At 41.4% G+C, this 19,995-nt stretch overlaps 1 protein-coding gene across 1 annotated transcript; it reads left to right on the top strand.

Annotated features, from left to right (window-relative positions):
- The first annotated feature begins 1,124 nt into the window (after window positions 1-1,124).
- LOC141790778 (gelsolin-like) lies at window positions 1,125-19,210 on the top strand. The gene is made up of 19 exons (XM_074670854.1): window positions 1,125-1,240; window positions 3,540-3,740; window positions 4,045-4,199; window positions 4,695-4,856; window positions 4,976-5,035; window positions 5,129-5,218; window positions 14,736-14,825; window positions 14,946-15,078; window positions 15,558-15,646; window positions 15,783-15,911; window positions 16,070-16,156; window positions 16,241-16,374; window positions 17,197-17,287; window positions 17,372-17,542; window positions 17,646-17,820; window positions 17,921-18,042; window positions 18,255-18,332; window positions 18,410-18,470; window positions 18,579-19,210. The coding sequence occupies exons 2-19, from the start codon at window positions 3,548-3,550 to the stop codon at window positions 18,743-18,745; spliced, it is 2,187 nt and encodes a 728-aa protein (XP_074526955.1). The 5' UTR covers window positions 1,125-1,240; window positions 3,540-3,547; the 3' UTR covers window positions 18,746-19,210.
- Window positions 19,211-19,995: the final 785 nt, after the last annotated feature.

Below are 19,995 nucleotides of genomic sequence, written 5' to 3'. Positions count from 1 at the left end.
TTATGGAATTTTTTTTTTTTTAAACTTATCACTCATCATACATTTTTAATTGTGGTCCTGTATCACGGAGAACACATTTCCTACGAGAAACAGCTGGTAACCCCTCTTTGTCTTCTAATCCTCAAAGTTACAGTCTTTCAAAACAATGGACCATGACAACAGGTGTCTAATGGAGGACTTATAACCTATTCAGTGTGAAATTCAAGTGGTAGTTTGTGCTCATATTGAAACTATCTTGATCTCTACAACATTAGAAAGGTTCAAACTCTTTAAATAGAAATGATATAAAAAATGGCTATTTTCTTTTAAACTTAAAGCTGTGTTATTATTTTTTTATTTGTTAGTTATTTTTCTTTTATCAAATTGACTGGCAAAAACTTTGGTATCTGCGTCTATATCATGAGATAAATTAATCAATTGAATCAGGAATCAATCAGTCATACCCAGGTGATCAGGGATTCATTTGTGCACACATTTGCCTGCTGAATATGAACAGCAGAAATCAGCTCTGAGCCACAGCTGGCATTAGCTTGTGATCGATTAGGAATCAGTTAAACGTTTACATGCATGTCCACTCAGGGCTTACAGATTTAGACATTTAAATATATTTATTGATGTAAAAAATGTGTTAATGAGACAAAGCATGCAGCGTGGAGAGGCTGCTTTGGACTTGGGGTGTTTTTAATACATTTTGTTTTTTTACTGAGTCCACAATTTGAAAAACACATGAATATGCAGAGTGAATGAGAAAATGACCCGCAAAATAATCCATTAATACAGTTTCTGTCCTAAATTTAGTTGTTCAAACTAAGACCAAAACCAGCTTTACTAAACACAACATTGTCATGTCTAATCATATACCAATGTTTTTTGATTCAGTTTTATCTCTTATCTTAGAAAACTTGTAGAGTTAAGAGTCAGTATGCTAATAAAGGATCAGAATTTTCCCTGCAGAACTCAGATGATAATGTTGGAGCATATTTTCAGTGTTATGTAATGTGTTCAGTATTATTGATTGAACCCCCACACCTTGGTTGTTCAGTGGGTGTGTTTCAGGCACGTCTTGTGCTAACAGTGTGTGAAGAGCAGGAGAAGTGAGAAATTATTTGTCAGGTAAGGTTACCTGTGGCCCCTCCCCCACAGCCCCTCCCTATATTGTGTGAGTGTCTCAGGTGGAGCTCAGCCTTCGTCTGCACCTCTTTCCATCCAGCAGCTTCCAACACACACACAGACAGTGACGGTGAGTCTTTTCTCTTTTGGCTCTTAAAAACTTCTCTGACTGCTGCTTATCAGAAGTATTTTCACTCATCTGAATTTAATCAGTGCAAACTCTTATCTGTTAACAATAAAAAAACAAGAATATTAATACTCAGACTGCCCTCAATCTAGGCACTTATTTGTGCTAAAAAAGAGACTACATGGTAGATTTAGTACTTTTTACAGCAGAAAATCTGCAGCCATGCCTCTACTTTGTATCTCCAGTGTAAATTCATGAATTAGTTATGATTTGTTTCCACACTGAGCTCATCAGGCTGAAGTTAGACACAGCAAACATTAGGTTGAAAACGGATTCATCCTTATTTTCTGCCTCTGTGCTGTTTTGCATCTTTAATTTATTGTGTTCTTAAAGTCATGGCTGTTAAACAATTAAAAAAGAAAAAGAAATTAAAGAGTTTGTTTTGTAAATTTTTTGTTCAACATTGATATGATTAATGGTTTTCTAGTTTTATGTGTCAAAACGTTTATTTTCTGTCCTTTTAACTCACTTCAGCCTGAAACTTTCCAGTTGACTGACTGGGAGAGTCACTTCCTGGTTTTCTCAGCTGCAGAAAAGGTGTTTTGTGTTGGAGAAGATGAGTCACTCTGCTGCTTATCCGTGTGACTCTGTGATGAATTAACATAATGATGTTTCCTTTATAGGAGGATGTTTGTTTGGAAATAAAATAGCAATGAAAACAGAGTAACAAACAAAGCAATGAACTAAAACTTCCTTTTTTTGTTTGTTGGAGATATAAATAATTTAACAAAATTAAGGTGACCACAACTGACACCAAAGCTGCACCGGGCAAACATGATGCTGACACTCACAGAGTAAAAAAAAAGAAGGAATAAAAAAAAGAAAGAACAGAAAATAGCATTTTTTTTTTCTTATAACTGACCCATAGGAACTGAGGAGGAAGGCAACCAGGGCAAATCGAGGAGTGGGCGGGGGTGACAGAAAGCCCCGTTAAAATCTTACAAAGTAGACGCTCTGTGAACAACACTCTGTCTTATAATTTGGACGTGATCACAGGACTCATCAATCGATAAATAAATAGATAAATAAATAGTTTTACAGCACCTAAGAGGATAAAATAGATTCTCTTTACTCTTCACAAGCACTACAGTTTTTAAAGTAAAAGAGAAACTATCAAGGGGTATGTTGTGTACCAAGCTGAAAAAAAAAAAATTCAAACTATGATTTTTAGCTGGATTCCTTTAGCTTTCAGACCTTCAGCATAGGTTTATATTTCAACACTGGAGGCTGCTGCTTTGTTTTCTGGTCACTACTTAATCAGTCGTCTTTTATCCAAGCTTTGTATTGTACCTGCTTTATTCATACCCAAACTCTATCTTGCCATCTGAAGTTTGAATGATTTAAAGGTTTACGTTCCTCTCAGTTAGCAGCCTCATTAGTTCTCATAATTTGATCCCATGGCAGCCTCCTCCCCCATCTGTGAAGCCTATTTTTCCCATAGACCGCTATGAATAATGGATGTAGCTGCCTTAACAACACCCAGCGGTTTGTGGACTGCCTTTGAAAAGCCTGTAGTTTGGTGTTTCATTGCTCTGCTGCTATTTTGGATGCAGAAATAGCTTGATAGGTAGGAGAGCAATGGAGAGGAGGGAAATGTTCTGGACAACCTTCATGTTTCCAACAGAGTGAGTCTGTTTGTGGTTGCTTTTGGTAGCCGACTCCAACCAAAAGAGCTAAGAGTGCTCTTAAAACAGTTCAGATAAAAAGAATGCATTACTTAGTTGCTTCACGAAGCCTTAGGTGATAAAAACAAAGTAACAGGGACTAAAGATAACCAATGTGCTCATCACAACAACAGCTGGGGGGTTCACGATGCACGGATTGCAGTTGCCAATAACACCAATGATTGTGCATCAGTTGCCTCACTACTAGCTCCGTGAAAAGATCAAGTTCACAAAGTAAAGTGCCTTAATGAATACAAATGAATACAACATTGCCTACAAAGTTTTGTCGCTCCATGCAGTTTGCTCTTGTCTTGTATCCGATTGTGGATATCTGCTATCATCTCCACCATTTGTACTGTGGGTTTGTTAGATTGAAATACTTAGATTCTGTTTTAAAAAAATATTTGCAATGGATGTTGAAGTATTTTTTTTAATCCTTTTTTCAGTTAATGTGTCACTAAAACTCCTTTCAGTCAAGCCATCTCATGCAACACAATTCAACAAAATCTGGCCCCTTCATTTTTTTCCCCAACAAATTCATATGTTGTGTCACATGTCTCATGTTTGCTTCCTTGCAGGTGACATCATGCCTTACCATCCTGAGTTTGACACAGCAGGGCAGAGCGCGGGACTTCAGGTGTGGCGGGTGGAGAAACTGGATCTTGTACCTGTTCCGAAAACCTTATATGGAGGGTTCTACAAAGGAGATGCTTACCTGGTTCTTAACACTGTTGAGACCCGAAGTGGAGCTAAGCGGTACGATCTGCACTACTGGCAAGGTACTGCAAAACTTAGTTGCCATGTGCTGCAAAATGTGAATACCCATAACACCCAATAATCAAAATGTCATAAATCTAAGTCACTACTCTGTCATCAAGTACTGTAGTTTTGATCTTTAACAATTCTTCTTCAAACTTAAGTGGTCCAAGCATTGAACCCTGAGGGACACCGTCAGTCCCATTTAAACAGTAGATATAACGGATGTCGGTAGCAGCAGTCATAGCTTGAGTTTTAACTTTCAGAGGGAACTTTGTTAATCAATAGTGATATCTTTGTGGTCATGCTCTCTTATTTGAATATCAGGTTCAGAATGCTCGCAGGATGAGAGCGGCGCTGCAGTCATCTTCACAGTGCAGATGGATGACTACCTGCATGGGTTACCTGTCCAATACCGGGAAGTGCAGGGCCATGAGTCCCAAGCCTTCTCTGGGTACTTCAAAAAAGGACTCAAGTACATGGTAAAAAGATTCATGCATAACAGAAACCCTGTTTTAATTTTCAAGTCTGTTTCTTTTTAGTTTAAAGTCATCAGAAGCTTTTAGAATTAGTTACATATTTGACTCATCCTACATATATAACAATATGGCTGCAATAGCATATGGTAACATGTACAATGCATAAAAAGGCTTTCATGAAAGTGAATACAAAACATTAATACAGAAAATGATAACTAGCGGGACAACATTAGTCCCCATCTGCTACAAGTTCCAATATGATCAAGAACTTCTTTATGTTTTCCACTGATCATAGACAATTAAGACATTTTAAAAAAACATTATAGTAAACTTAGTTTGGGAAGTTTTTATTTGTGTGTAAAAAAACTGAAATATTTTTTCCTTCTTTCACCTTGTTATTTGTCTTCATCACCAAAGAATGAAACTTCACCATTTTGATCACATTTCACAGGAAAAAAACAATGACTGTTCTCTGTGACGTCACTTCCTCTCACACAGGAAGGGGGCTCCGCTTCAGGGTTCAACCATGTGGTGACCAATGACGTGGAAGTTAGGAGGTTGTTACTGGTCAAAGGTCGACGTACTGTCAGAGCAACAGAGGTTCCTGTCAGCTGGGAAAGTTTTAACCATGGGGACAGTTTCATACTGGATCTGGGAGAGGTGAGACAGGATGTGGATTTGGAGTTGGGGCGGGAAAAAAAAAACATTTGAGCTCAGGTCAGTCTGCAGAGGGGCTTGATGATGATTCTGCTCCTGGTCTCTCTCTGTGTCTCCTTCAGGACATCATCCAGTGGTCGGGCTGCCACAGCAATCGCTTTGAGAAGCTGAAGGCTACCATGGTGAGAGATGACTTTAACCTTATTACATCATCAGCCACCTGTGATGTCATGACATGTATGTTACATCACTGACTGGTAACATGTGAATGACAGGTGTCTAAGGGGATCCGTGATGATGAGCGGTGTGGTCGAGCAAAACTCTTTTTCTGTGACGAGGGAGATGAGTCGCCGAGGATGCAGGAGGTGATGACTAAACATTTCACATGACAACTGTATTGTTCCCTGGGAGAAATTTGTCTTTGATCACAGTTGCATAAATGTCTTAACATCCTTCAGACTCTTCAGCAAAAAAACAAACAAACAAAAAATGATGAAGTGTGATCTACTAATAAAGATAGACAGAAAGAAAAACAGAAAAACTGCTCAGTTGTTGCAGGATAAACAACAGTGATAGTTTCCAGTGACAGGCTCACATTGTGACAGGGAGAGACACAGGACTTGAGAGGGCGGTCATGGCTGCACTTCAGGGTCTTGCTCCACCAGAGCGCCACACCACAAACCGTACTGAGCCGCAGTCGGTGGTGTAGTCGAGGCTGTGTGATCTGAGGCAACTGAGTGTGTGGAAGACACGCACTGACTTGCCTACGTTGCATAATTTCTAAACCTTTAGCTTTACACTTGGCAAGTGATTTAAGATTTATAAATTTTAGATAAATAGATCTAGATAGTGAAATAGATAGGTCTATTTTGAGTTTATTTCATTTGATTAAATTTTATTTCTTTATCCTCTCATACTTTTTCTGTTTATCTCACAAAAAAAGCAACTAACACAATATTTAAACGCCGTTCTATAGTCTTACATTACATAATGGTGGACAGAGGGGACGGGCACTCAGGCAGCGTGCAGCCCAACACACAGGAGCAGGAGTGACAGAATCTCCGTGGAGCAAATTTTTTTATAATCGGCTACATTTTGGCCGATGTTGATTAATCAGTGACAGGATTAATCTGCCCGATTAATCGGCCTGACCGATTAATCGGTCGGGCTCTAATTTTTATTCTATGTTAATGTAACTGTTTCAAATTTATGGTGCGTATAGGTCCCAAGTTGTGCAGCCAACAGCTTGACGCTCCGGTCTGTAAAAACTTCCCTGACGCAACAAAAAAAAAAGACAATCCACAAGATGACGCTTTACCGTTTACTTGGTAATCCAAATTCAACAACATAGATTCCACAAAATCACAGGCAAAAGGTGTAAAAGACAAAAAAGGACAAGAAAGGTAATCAGGAGGTCAAAAAACTGTCTGACTCCACTCTGTAATCGTCAAGGTTCCGCCCAGCATGCATGTACTTCCTTGAGAATTTCAAAATAAAATAGCTTTACAGGAAGTAGAAATAAAAAACTATTTCAATCCACTTTTTGCAATAAAAACACACTGAACATACAATTCTTCAAAATAAAGCATCTTCCTATAACATAAAACTCTATTTAGGCTCCTACATTACCAGCCCCTAATTGCTTTCAATCCTTTGAAACAAGTACTCAAAACAGTTTAACTGCACTGGAAGGAGCTTACACAATATACAAACTGTAAACATGAAACATTCAAGACTCCTAAACATCTCTTCCTTTTTTTGCACAGTTCACAATAGTCCATTTTCACCTTCAGATTCTTGAAGCAGACACAGCTTAGTCACTGGGCGACAAAGTTCACTGGTTTTAGTTTTCACTTTAACCTGACGGACAAAACCATTTCTATCTGGAAAAGTCTCTGTGATTCGTCCGAGGGGCCATGAATTTCTGGGGGATGTGTCGTCCACAATCAACACCAGATCACCAACGCAGAAGTTCCTTTTGGGTGCAGACCACCGCTGACGCTCTTGCAGCTGTGAGAGATACTCCTTACACCAACGTTTCCAAAAGACGTCTGCAAGGTATTGGACTTGTCTCCATCTGCGGTTTGCATATTGGTCATCTCTGATGAAAACTCCTGGAGGTAACTCAGGCTTGACTTTTAGCAACAACAAATGATTTGGAGTCAAGGCTTCTAAATCATTGAGGTCTGAAGATGGCTTTGTGATAGGTCTACTGTTTATAACAGCCTCAGCCTCACACAACAAGGTGTGGAGACCATCGTCATCCAAAAGTTGTTCCTTTACTGTGACGTTCAGGATTTTCCTTACTGAGCGAATTAGCCTTTCCCAACTTCCTCCGTGGTGGGAACCTGCTGGCGGGTTGAAATGCCACTGAATACCCTTCTGTTGCAGGTTGCTGGCGATTTTGCTTACATTCCATTCTTTAATGGATTTCTTCAACTCACTGTCAGCTGATCGAAAGTTGGTTCCGTTATCTGAATACATCTCTTGAACCTGCCCTCTTCTGGCAACGAATCTTCTGATTGCATTCAGACAGGCATCTGTGTCAAGAGAAGGCGCAACTTCAAGATGTACAGCTCTTATAGCTAGACAAGTAAAGATAACGCCATATCTCTTTACATGACTTCTTCCTCTCCTCACTAAGAATGGGCCGAAGTAGTCGACACCGACTCTCGTGAAGGGGGGGTCATCAGGCAGGACTCTGCATTTTGGTAGATCCGCCATGAGCTGCCTTCCTATGGTTCCATGTAGTTTCTTGCAAGTGATGCACTTGGACAAAAGGGTTCTTATGGCTCCATTTGCACCGGGGATCCAGAATCTTTGACGTAGCTGAGCTAGCATGTGATTCCGCCCGGCATGCACTGTGATGTCATGAATGTGTCTTAGTACAAGATTTGCGATGTGTGAATTTTTCGGCAAAATGGCTGGCTGTTTAGAATCATCTGGCATCGCTGATCGACTCAACCTTCCTCCCACTCTTATGAGTCCTCCTTGCAGCACTGGATTTAACTTGTAAAGGGCACTGCCTTTTTTCACTCTCTGATGTTCTCTTAGTGCTGTCAAGTCTTCTTTAAAACTTTGATTTTGCCAGTACTTGATGATCTCTGTTTCAGCCTCCGTCAAATCCTCACAAGTCAGGTTTGTTCCTTTGAAACTTTCCTTGAAAAGAACCACTTTACTTTTTCCATTTTCCATAGCTTGTTCCTTTCTCTGTGTTTTCAGCTCTTTAAGAAGAACTTTCAGCCTCATAAACCAAGCAACAGTGCGTTTGAGCTTTGTCCAAGATGAGAAGTAGCTCATCAATTGGTCTGTGGCACCTGTTGGTTCTTGCACCTGAATGACGTGAACTTGAGCTGTTCCTTTGACTTCCAAGTCATTGATGTCCACAACTCCAGGATGTGGAATTTTGGGCCACTTTTCCTCTTCATGGAGCAAGAACTCTGGTCCTGAAAGCCAATATTTCGACTTGAGGAAAACTTCGACAGTCTGCCCTCTTGAGACTGGATCAGCAGGGTTCAGAGTGGTATTGACATACCTCCACTGAGAAGTCTGTGAGTGGTCCAAGATCAGGGATATCCTGTTAGCGACAAAGGTCTTGAATCTTGTTCTTTCACTGTTTAAGTACTTTAGTACGGCAGTACTATCCGTCCAAAAGATTGATTCTTGAAGCTCCAACTCAAGCTCTTTCTGCAGAAGCTTGTCCATCTTGACTGCGACAGTAGCTGCTGTCAATTCCATTCTCGGTATAGTTGGAGACTTCAAAGGCGCAACCCTTGCTTTTGCCATCAGCAAAGTTGACTGTACTTCCCCAGTTGCAGCACGTAACACTAGATAACTTGTCGTTCCATATGCGTCTTCACTCGCATCTGCGAAGTGGTGCAATTGTGCAAAGACTGGTGGACCAAACTGTTTTGTCTTGACACATCTGTTCACTCCAAAGTCTTTCAGCTGTTGAAGACTTGAGATCCACTTTTTGCAGCTTTGAACAACCTCTTCTGGGAGCTCTTCATCCCAGCTGTACTTTTGCCTGCATAAATTTTGAAGGATCTTCTTGGCAGGTAAGATCACTGGAGCAAGAAAACCTAAGGGATCGAAGATGGAGCTAACAAGAGAAAGCAGACCTCTCCTAGTGTGTGGTTGATCTTTGAGGTTTACTTTAAACTTGAACTGATCTGATTCAGTACACCATTGGATTCCTAAAGTTCTCTCCATCGGCAAGCTGTCCTCGTTCAAATCCAGATTTTGAAATCCTTGTGCCTTTTCTTCTCCAGGAACTGAGCTGAGAAACTTTCTGCTGTTGCTTGACCATTTGGTCAACCGAAATCCCCCTTTCACCAACATACCTCTCAAGTTAGTGCAAAGGGTGATTGCTGAGTCTTCATCGGTTGTTGACTTGAGACAGTCGTCCACGTAGAAATTCTTCTTGACTGTACTGGCAGCCTCCTGACCAAAGTCATCTGCAAAATCTGTTGCACATTTCTGGAGAGCGAAGGTGGCAACGCTTGGCGATGACGTGGCTCCAAAGATGTGTACCAGCATTTTGTGCTCCACCAGCTCTTGCGTGCAGTTACCCTCAGGCCACCAGAGAAATCTGAAAAGATCTGTGTCTTCGATGTTGACGCGGACCTGGTGAAACATGGCCTCAACGTCAGCCATTACTGCCACACTCTCTTGTCGAAATCTCATGAGGACCCCTACCAACGAACTTGTCAGGTCTGGTCCTTGGAGAAGTTGCTGGTTCAGTGATGTACCTTCAAAGCTTGCACCACAGTCAAAAACAACACGGAGCTTTTTCTTAACTGGATGTCTGACACCATGGTGAGGCAGATACCATGTGCGCCCTTCTGGTGCTTTACAGTTAGCATCAAGCTTCACTGCATAGCCCTTCTGAATGAGGTTGTCCATGAATGCCACGTATTCTCTGTAGAACTCACTGTCCCTTGAGAATCTTTTCCTTAAATTTAGGGCACGTTGCTCGGCAACTGATCTGTTGTTGGGCATGCCCAGAGACTTGTTCTTGATTGGGAGACACATACTGTAATGTCCATCCACTAGTTTTGAAGACTCCGTCAACATCTGAATAAACTGATGGTCGTCCTTTGACATCTCGACGTCTTCGTCCCGTCCTGCATCGGGAAAGTCCTGTGCGAACTGCAGATGCCAAAGATCTTCAAGTCTAGCCACAGAGATACGATTTGCAGTGACTTCCACCATCTTGTTTGTTTCCATTACAGCACTTCCACCTCTTAGTGGTCCATTCACGATCCAACCTAATACCGTCCTGACGGCATAAGGTCCATCGTCCACGCTGTTGATGACTTGTAATGGCTCCATTGCTTTAGGAATATTAACTCCTATCAACAATCCGATCTCTGCTTGGATAGCTGGAATCCTCACATCCTTAAGATAAGGCCATTGGTTAATATCCTCCTGCCGGGGAATATTATCTTTAGTTACGGGAATGGTTTTTTGAGAGTAGACTTCAAATAGTTCGATGTATTCATCACCATCCAAGCTGCTGATTTCCAAGCCGGTCACCATGCTAGTGTTGACAACAGATTTGTTTCCCATTGTTCTCATTGAGATACGCATGCTGTGTCCCTTCAAGTGAAGCTGGTTCATCAATGACTCAGTGGCAAAAGTTGCTGAGCTTCCTGGGTCGATAAATGCATAGGTTGTCACTGTCTTGGTCCCTTTTTGTGACTTGACGCGCACTGGAATGATTGACAGAATGCACTCGTTGTTGCCGCCCCCTGTTGCACCTAAATGTTTTGTTGTTTGTACAAGCGCACTTGTTACTGCCTGCTGTTCAATACTTCCCTTTGTATTGTCCTCTGCCGAAGCCTTGTCCATATGTAGCAATGTTGGATGTGGGCGAGAGCAGTCCCGACATTGAGCTTTCTCTTTACAGCTGCTACTCATGTGACCATGCTTCAAACATGCGAAACACAGGCCTTTGCTTCTCAGAAAGTCAATCTTTTCTTTATGTGGCTTGGCTTTGAGTTTTCTGCATGCAGCGAAACTGTGCTGCTCTTCTTTGCAATACAGGCATGGTTTTGCATTTGAGTTCACTACAACCGGTCGTGTGTTTGATGCTACTTGTTTGTTACCGTCTGTCTGGTCTTGACTGTCGGATCTGTGTGGAACAACTGCTGTAGTAAACACTGTTTTTGCTTTGCGTACTGCGATAGGTTGCGAGGCAGGTTTCTGTCGTGTGCTGTCTCTAGCACTTGTGGTGTTATCTTTAATGTTGCCATAGAGTGGGTGTAGCATATACTTCACTTGCTTGTTAACAAAGTCCACGAAATCCTTAAATTTCACTCTTTTGTTTGTTTTTTCTTGCAGATCGCAAGCTGACTTTCTCCAAGTTTCCTTAAGCTTGTACGGAAGTTTGTCAACTAGTGCCTTTATGTTAGATGTATTGTCCAAATCCTCCATATAGCTGATATCTGTCATTGTGTTGAAACAGCCTGTGAGGAATAATGCAAATGACTGCAGAGCAGTACCATCTTCTGACTTGATTGTCGGCCAGTCCAGAGCTTGCTTGATGTAGGCTTCAGCTATCTTAAAGTCGTCACCAAAGAACTCCTTTAACAATTGCTTGGCTCTTGCATATCCTGTTGAGGCCTCCATATTAATACAGCTCTTTACCAACTCGTGAGGTTGACCACTTGTGTACTGCAGCAAAAACTGAAGACGGTCACGGTTGTCACTAGTGCGTCCTTCAATGCCATGTTCAATAGATCTAATGAATGATTTATATTCAAGCGGATTGCCGTTGAACATTGGGATGGTGAGATCAGGAAGCAAAGATGCCTTGTGGTTTTTTACAAGGTACTCTGTCACATTGGCTTGCTGTGAGATAGCCTTGCTAAGACCTTCCAGGACTGATTCATCATGAAGCTCTGTTTTTACTGTAGGCACAACATCAGTTTTTACTGGTTGGATTGGGTTGGGCTTGCAGTCAGGAGTGGTCAAAGTCTTCGTTTCTGGAAGCTCTACATCTGCTTTAGTGTCTGCCGCTTCTGCTTGCTCACATAAATCAATGTTGTCCATACCCTCTTGTGTGTTTTCGTATTTCTGCAGCACTCCCAACTTTGCATCAGATTCAGCAAGCGCTGTCTGCATCGCATGCATCGCCTTTCTAGCTTTCATTGAAGCCTCAAACTCTGCCTCTCGACGCTTCTCTTCTGCTTGAATTTGAGCTTCCCTATGTTTCTTTTCGGCATGCCACTCTGCTTCTTCCTTTTCTAAAGCCAACTGTTCCCTCAAAGCTGCAGCCTTTGCCAATAATGAAGCACGTTCCAATTCAAGCTTCATTCTAATTGATGAAGATGAGGAGGCAACACTTCCACTTTGGGATCCATGCAAACTTAGCTGGCTTTTGACAGTGATTTTTGACGTCATAGATTTATGGTCTGCAAACTTTTCTTCCAGCCCTCCAGCTAGCCCTGTGCGTTCCATAACATCTCTCATCCAATCTTCAACTTTCCAGAAGAAAGCCTTTATTGCTGCATTTTTAGGCTCAAACCAATTTTTTTGGTCATCCACAAACTCCTCCTGGGTCATTACTTGTTCCAAACCAGCATTTATGTCACACAATTCTTGATGTAAATTATTATAGTCAACACGCAGCTTATTCTTGATACTGTCCACATTAGCATCATCCACCATTAGCTGTTCAATTTGTTTTTCCATGCCTGAAAGCTGCGACAGCTTGTGCTTGCGTGCCTGCAGAGTTTTAGTCTTACTTTCTTCCATGGCCTTTGCAGTCTTTTTAATTGTCCTTTTCTCACGTTCTTGTCCATCCATTGTGCCTGTCCTTTCCACACTTAAGCTGTTATCCAAATATGACCAAGCAACAAAGCCTAAATCCGCATCAACTGAAGTTGTCCCTCCGTACTCCGTGGAGTAATGTCCCTCCGTACTCCGTAGAGTAATGTCCCCACAATGCCAGAAAACAAGCACTCTTACACACACACACACGTGCAGCGCCGGGTGCCGTACACGCGAGTTTTAATGAGTTGACGAGGCTCACTTACAGTTTTCCGTTATCTCCGTCGAGACACTCATCGTCCATGCCACATTTCCTCCGTCCTTTGTCCTGAATCCGTTGATTCCAAGATCCATTAATTGGTGAAGAGCAAGTTTTTTGACTAACAATATAGGTCCCAAGTTGTGCAGCCAACAGCTTGACGCTCCGGTCTGTAAAAACTTCCCTGACGCAACAAAAAAAAAAGACAATCCACAAGATGACGCTTTACCGTTTACTTGGTAATCCAAATTCAACAACATAGATTCCACAAAATCACAGGCAAAAGGTGTAAAAGACAAAAAAGGACAAGAAAGGTAATCAGGAGGTCAAAAAACTGTCTGACTCCACTCTGTAATCGTCAAGGTTCCGCCCAGCATGCATGTACTTCCTTGAGAATTTCAAAATAAAATAGCTTTACAGGAAGTAGAAATAAAAAACTATTTCAATCCACTTTTTGCAATAAAAACACACTGAACATACAATTCTTCAAAATAAAGCATCTTCCTATAACATAAAACTCTATTTAGGCTCCTACAGTGCGAATAAATAAAATAAATTAATTAATTTAAAAAAAACGTTGTATTTAGATTTGGTATTTAGATTCAACAATTTGAATTACATTTATTTTTCATGTGTACACATTTTAACAAGTATATAGAACATTCTGTTTCGCATGAATTTCAGTCTCAGATAACAAAAAAAAGAAAAAAGAAAAAAAAGAAAAAGAAAAACAAGCCAAATGTGAGAAAAGTGAACTAAATCTTTCCAAAATGCCGCCTATTAAACAGTGACTGAAATTTCACATTTGGTGCCCCCTATATATTTTGCTTTCTACTTATATTAGAGCCATATACATTGTAGGGCTGGGACAATTCGCTATTCTCGTGATATGATTCTGTTACGATTTTCTAGATGCTGATTAGATTTAAATTGCAGATCTTTAATATTTACGATATTTGTGATTTTTAGTTTGTTTTCTTAACACCAAATCACGTAAAAAAGTAAAATGGTGATGATGTCAACAGACTATCAGGAGCCATATTTTCCCATAAAATGCACATCATGTGAGTCAGAGAAAAACATTTCGCCCTCTGCTCGAGTAAAATGGTAACTTTTCTCCAATCCAGTTTATAAATAAAGACTGAAATGAAGAATTTGAATTTGAAAAAAAGGGAAAAAACAGATTTCCCCGATGTACTGATTTTCCATTTTTTCTCCTAACCCCTATACATTGCACTAGATCAAGAGTTCAAGGATGGCAAAAAGTCTAAGGGCATATAAAAAAACAGCTCATACACAACAAAGAGAATACAAATGGAAGCAAAGGTATAAGAAAGGCCAATGTAATGGCAAAATCATAAATACTTACTCCGTTTGTCGGGGAATAAGCTTTGTATGTGTATGCAATAGGATTTCTTTTTTACCCCAACTTCTTCCAGAGTTTTTCCGTCAGTCTCCTGAATGAAGTAGGGAAAAGTCAGAAAACTGCAGTGCACGTGTGGTGAGCGCTCACGAAGAAGCTGCTCCCTTCTCTTTTTCTGCTCGTCACTATGTATTTTTTCATTTGGTGACACCATGGTGTCCTCTGAATACCTGTAGCATTAATATTGAGGTATAGAACTGTCAACAAACCATCAGACTATGCCTCGAGGAATTTTGTTAACACAGGAGAACACTACGTGCCTTCTCCCCAACCTGTCTAACAGGGACCACTTCACACTTTGATTGACGTGTTAAGATTCAACACAGGAAAAGCACGAAAGTTCTGTTTGGTCTGAAGCCTAACTTAAACTTGACATATCCCTGCTGATCTCTGACCTCATCCCGGTGATATCTGGCCTCTGCAGGTTCTTGGAGAGAAGCCAGACCTTCCTGAAGCTCACAGCGATGACACCACAATGGATTCATCTAACAGGAAACTGGCCAAACTCTACAAGGTAACTGGATGTACTCATGACATCGCTGACACTCATCCACTGTTTTAGAATTAAAGAAAGAGCAGACCTGAGTTTCCACTGACATCTGTCCATGTGTCTGTCTGTCTGTCTGCTCATCAGGTGTCCAATTCAAGCGGGGAGCTTGAGACAACCATAGTTGCAGAACACAATCCGTTCCCTCAGTATGAACTGAAATCTTGCGACTGTTTCATCCTCGACAATGGAGCCAATGGAAACATCTTCATCTGGAAAGGTGCATACTTTGTCCTGCTTGTGATGAGTTTGAAACCAGTTTAGACTGGTTTTGATCCACAATTGACTGCTCTGGCACTTGTCAGTATGATGAGTCAAAGACCAGCTTGGTTAGCTTGGATTGGAAACAAACTGGTCTAGGATTGGACCTGACAGAACTGTAAAGACCTGCCTGAAATAAAAAAGACTTGTCACATACTGGTTCAGACTGGACGAAAGGCAAAAAAACAGTTTAAGTGTCTTTAACTTGTCTGAAACCAAAAAGCCTGGATGAGTTTCAATCCTGTTAGACTGCAATGAAATCAAAGCAGCGTCGGTTATAAAAGCTCCATGGTTGACTTAAAAGTAACCTGTAACCTAAATGGTTAATGGGGTTGGGCTCACAGGTAGCTGATAACCTTTCTTCATGATATTAATCAGGATGTCTTTCAGGATGATGGGGTTTGTAGTAAGGTTGAGGATTGCTGTGTGTGTGTGCAGGGAAGAATGCGGACTGTGAGGAGCGTCACGCTGCCATGAAGACCTCAGAGTTGTTCTTACAGAAGATGAACTACCCCTCATTCACGCAGGTAAGCACACACCCATAAAGAGGACAGGTGGAGTTCATGTTGGCGTCTCACCTCAAGCTCAAGTGTAAACTCAACATAAACGTGTGACTAAAGCTGACAGATCTACACTGCTAAACTGACCTTCCTGATCCTGTAGATTCAAGTGCTTCCCGAGCACGCAGAGACTCCGCTCTTCAAGCAGTTCTTCAAAGACTGGAGGGACCCCGAGGACACTGTCGGCATGGGAACGGCCTATGTATCCAGTCATGTCGCCAAGATAGAGAAGGTAAACCAAGGCTCCATCCTATTTCTATGTTTTTCCCCTTTTCACTTGTTTTGGAGTGCAGTTGGGTAGAAAGTGGTTGTGGGGAAATCTTTGTTGCGAATATTTAATCAATCAGTTGGGCGTGTTTGGTCTCTCTAAACTAACTGTCTGCTGGACAGGTTCCATTTGACGTGTCAAAGCTCCACGACTCCCCAAGCATGGCGGCTCAGTATGGGATGGTTGACGATGGAAATGGAGAGAAAAAGGTGAAGACGCTGAAGTTAAACCACCAACATTCACCCTCTACAGCACCGCTCAGTCTTTATTAACCATTGTCTGTCTGTTTGTAGATCTGGCGTGTTGAAGGATCAGAGAAGGTTCCTGTGAATCAGTCCACCTACGGTCACTTCTATGGAGGAGACAGTTACCTCATCCAGTATCAGTACAATCACAACTGCAGACAAGGTTGCATCATCTACATATGGTGAGAGTGTACAAATGTTTTTACTATGACTCTGATGATACTCTGAGACTTCTTTAATGAGTCTTTTCTAAACACATTTAAACCTGTAAGGATTTTAAAGTGGTCTGAGTGCTGTCAGTGATTGGTTTCTAAAAAGTTGATCAAATCCATATGTTGCCAACACCATGACTTGGGAAACTTAACTAACAGATCTTTTTAACATTTTCAAGAAATGTTCAAAATGGGATAAAGAAGAAGTGATTATTTTGGTGGCACCGTCTGGATCCAGAATTTTTTTTAAATGATTTTTTTTATCATCGTAAGGTAGGGCTGTTTTCACCATATGTGTATATAACTCCACCATAAATGGTCAGATTGCTTTGCAAAACAATACAAGACAAGGTCACCATAATTTCTGACAGATGTAAAAGTACGATCTAGATCCTGCCAATATTCTGGATACTAAGATTGGTAATACGAAATATGCACTGGGTCATCATAATTTTTAACACTGTCAGGAAACAAATTATCGTACAAACCTGCAACTAACACCAAATTGTAGCAGACAGTCTGCTGAAAGGGAGTATAACATTAAAGTAGGACTAAAGTGTTGCGTGACAATCACAACATACTTGGTGGAGGTCTGCGCTCTCTGAGTGCTTTTCTGGTTTGTGTTTCTCCAGCTATTCCAATCTACATCCAGAGATATTTCTGTTAGAAATCAAGTTTTTCCAAGCTAGAATTGGCAAAGTAAAACCATCTTTCCCTGGTGGTTTTGATACAGAAAATCAGATCCTGAGGAGCAGCTCTTGTGTTTTCTTTTTGTATTTCTCTCTTTCACAGGCAGGGGGCAGAGTCTAGCCAGGATGAACGTGGAGCATCAGCACTCTTGGCTGTAGAGCTGGATGATGCGATGGGAGGAAGTGCCACTCAGGTATAGAAAACAGGAATATTAGCCCAGAGTTTAGTCTCTGGGGAGTGATGCAGCACACTCACCTGTCTGTTTGTCCGTCCACAGGTGCGTGTGGTTCAGGGGAAAGAGCCTCCACATCTCTTGAGCCTCTTTGGAGGCAAACCAATGGTGGTGTACAAAGGTGGGACTTCCAGAGATGGTGGCCAATCAGAGGAGGCAGATACACGCCTTTTCCAGGTCCGATCCAATGCAGCAGGACACTCCAGAGCTGTGGAGGTGAGACAGTAACCCAGACTCAGTGTTTTGGTTCTTGGTTTTTGGACTCCTCTGAAGCGAACCAGACTGATATGTGATCCTTGATTCACCTGGTCCCCCTCAGATGGACGTGTGTGCCTCCCATCTGAACTCCAATGATGTCTTCCTCCTGATCTCCCCGTCCGGATCCTGGATGTGGAAAGGGAGGAGCAGCAGCTGTGCTGAGGAAAAGGGGGCTGAGGAGCTGGCTGAAATCCTGCAGGTGTCCCCAGCCCAGCTCCAGGAGGGGGAGGAGGAAGGTGAGAGGGTGGCCTCCATGTTTGTTTGTTTTTTCTTTGAGACTAATGATAACCTCAGAATTTAGATCAGCCCAACCCTGAATTTCTCTTTTGGTCACAGATGCATTCTGGGATGCATTAGGAGGGGAAAAGGACTACTGTCATTCACCTCGACTGCAGAATGACATCGAGGCTCATCCTCCTCGCCTGTTCGCCTGCTCCAACAAGACCGGAAACTTCCTGGTGTGTCTGAAAACCCGAACACTTGTCTGTTATCACACCATGTTTTATTTCAGGGTCTGCGTATTAACGACTGTGATGTTAATTTGATTCACTTTGGTTCACTAAGTGCTATAAAACCAAAGCTCTGAATGACTTACAATAAAACTGAGACTCATCTCAGTCACTGAAGTTACAACAGCCCATTATGTGTCTGTGTCTGTGTTTGTGTTCAGATGGAGGAGGTTCCAGGTGAGCTGACACAGGATGACCTGGCTCCTGATGATGTAATGATCTTGGATGCCTGTGACCAGGTGAGCCTCACACTTGACCACATTAGAATCCCTCCGTCTGTCCTCTGGGTGTCTTAATTTCTTGTCTCCTTGTGCAGGTGTTTGTTTGGATCGGCAATGATGCTCGAGAGGAGGAGAAGACCGAGGCTGCAAAATCAGGTGAGGAGGACAGTCAGTGAAAAGAATACTTGTTTTTGTCTGAATAGCTTTTGGTCTGTGTGTCGCAATCATACATAACCTGTTCTCTTTGTTTATGTTTGCATCCAGCCGCCAAATACATCGAGAGTGATCCAGCTGACAGAGACCCCGGCACTCCTATAGTGACAGTGAAACAGGGATTTGAGCCACCAACTTTCACCGGCTGGTTCCTGGGCTGGGACAGGGAGTACTGGGCTGAAGACCCGCTGGAGCGATTCACTAAGGGCCTGTGGTAGAGACGCATCACTTCCTCTGGGTTTCACTGCTGTGTTGAATAAAAGAAGCTTCCCGTTTGCCTAAACATCTGTTTGTCTACTGCTAAAAATGGATTGCTACAACTAACAGCACCAAGAATTGTGATGTATTGCCCTGCTTTCTACCCTATTTAAAGGTCCAGTTCACACATTTTTTTGCACTTATGATATTAAAGCAAACACACCATTCGTGGTTTGCAGCTCTGTGCAGTTTGCTCTTGTTTGACATCTGGAGATAAACTGTGAGGATCTCTGTTCTTTGCTCTTGTCCTGATGGAGATCATGTCAACACAATGACATAAAACGAGCATGAAATTAATAAAAATCACCTGTGCACAGTGGGGGCTGTCTTCTTTTTACACTTCATTTTTAGATTACAGAAAGGTGCAACTGTTGTCATGACAACTGTAAAGTCTGAATGTATCTTTCTCAATCAGTAGGGCCAATTTTGCCAGATCACAGATGTTGCTTGTTATGTAAAACATACACTGCAAAAAACTGAAATCTTGTCAAGTGTTTTTGTCTTAATTGAAGTAAATAGTTTCTTATTATACTTGATATGAGCCACAGTCAACCTATCAGTCCAGAAAAATGTCTTGTTTCAAGTTCAGGGTTTGTACAGATTTTTCATGGTCAAATTAAAGTACTTTTCAAGGAACTTCAAGGTCAATTTTCAAACTTTTCAAATACTGTGAGCAGTTGTTCATTTCATAATGTTAATGCAGAAATTATATTTCTGAAAACACAGTATCTAGCCATCTTAATGAACGGTGAAATTAAAGGTAAAATACTGGAAGAAGCACAAAAAACACATCCCAAAATGCCTGCACTCATTCACCACCACCTATTATGTACATTGGATCAAAGTAGAGTACCCCATCTTGGGTTGTTTAAAGACAAAATGAGGTCTGAATTGCTTGTAACAAGTGAAAAAATTCTGCCAATGGAATGGGAAAAATTTACTTGAAACTAGAATTATGGCAGATTTATTTTTAAACTTGTTAAATAACTTGAAATACGTCATTTTTCTGGACTGGTCAGGTGAATGTGGCTCATATTAAGTCTTAAAAGACATATTCTACTAAAAATTAGATAAAAATTAATTGATGAGATTTCAGTTTTTGCAGTGTACAGTGTGACCACATCATTCCTAAGCTTCAACTGTGTGCTCTTTTCACTTTCCACCACCACATTCATAAGTTTCTGCAGCATTTCCTCAGCCTCATGTAGAA

The sequence above is a fragment of the Halichoeres trimaculatus genome, unplaced genomic scaffold (assembly GCF_033239565.1).
Source record: "Halichoeres trimaculatus isolate MK-OKI-2021-1 unplaced genomic scaffold, fHalTri1.1 fHalTri1_scaffold_5, whole genome shotgun sequence".
In the NCBI taxonomy this organism is placed as follows: Eukaryota; Metazoa; Chordata; class Actinopteri; order Labriformes; family Labridae; genus Halichoeres; species Halichoeres trimaculatus.
Note: the sequence above shows the minus strand (reverse complement) of the source record. Positions and strands in the feature narration are given on the sequence as shown.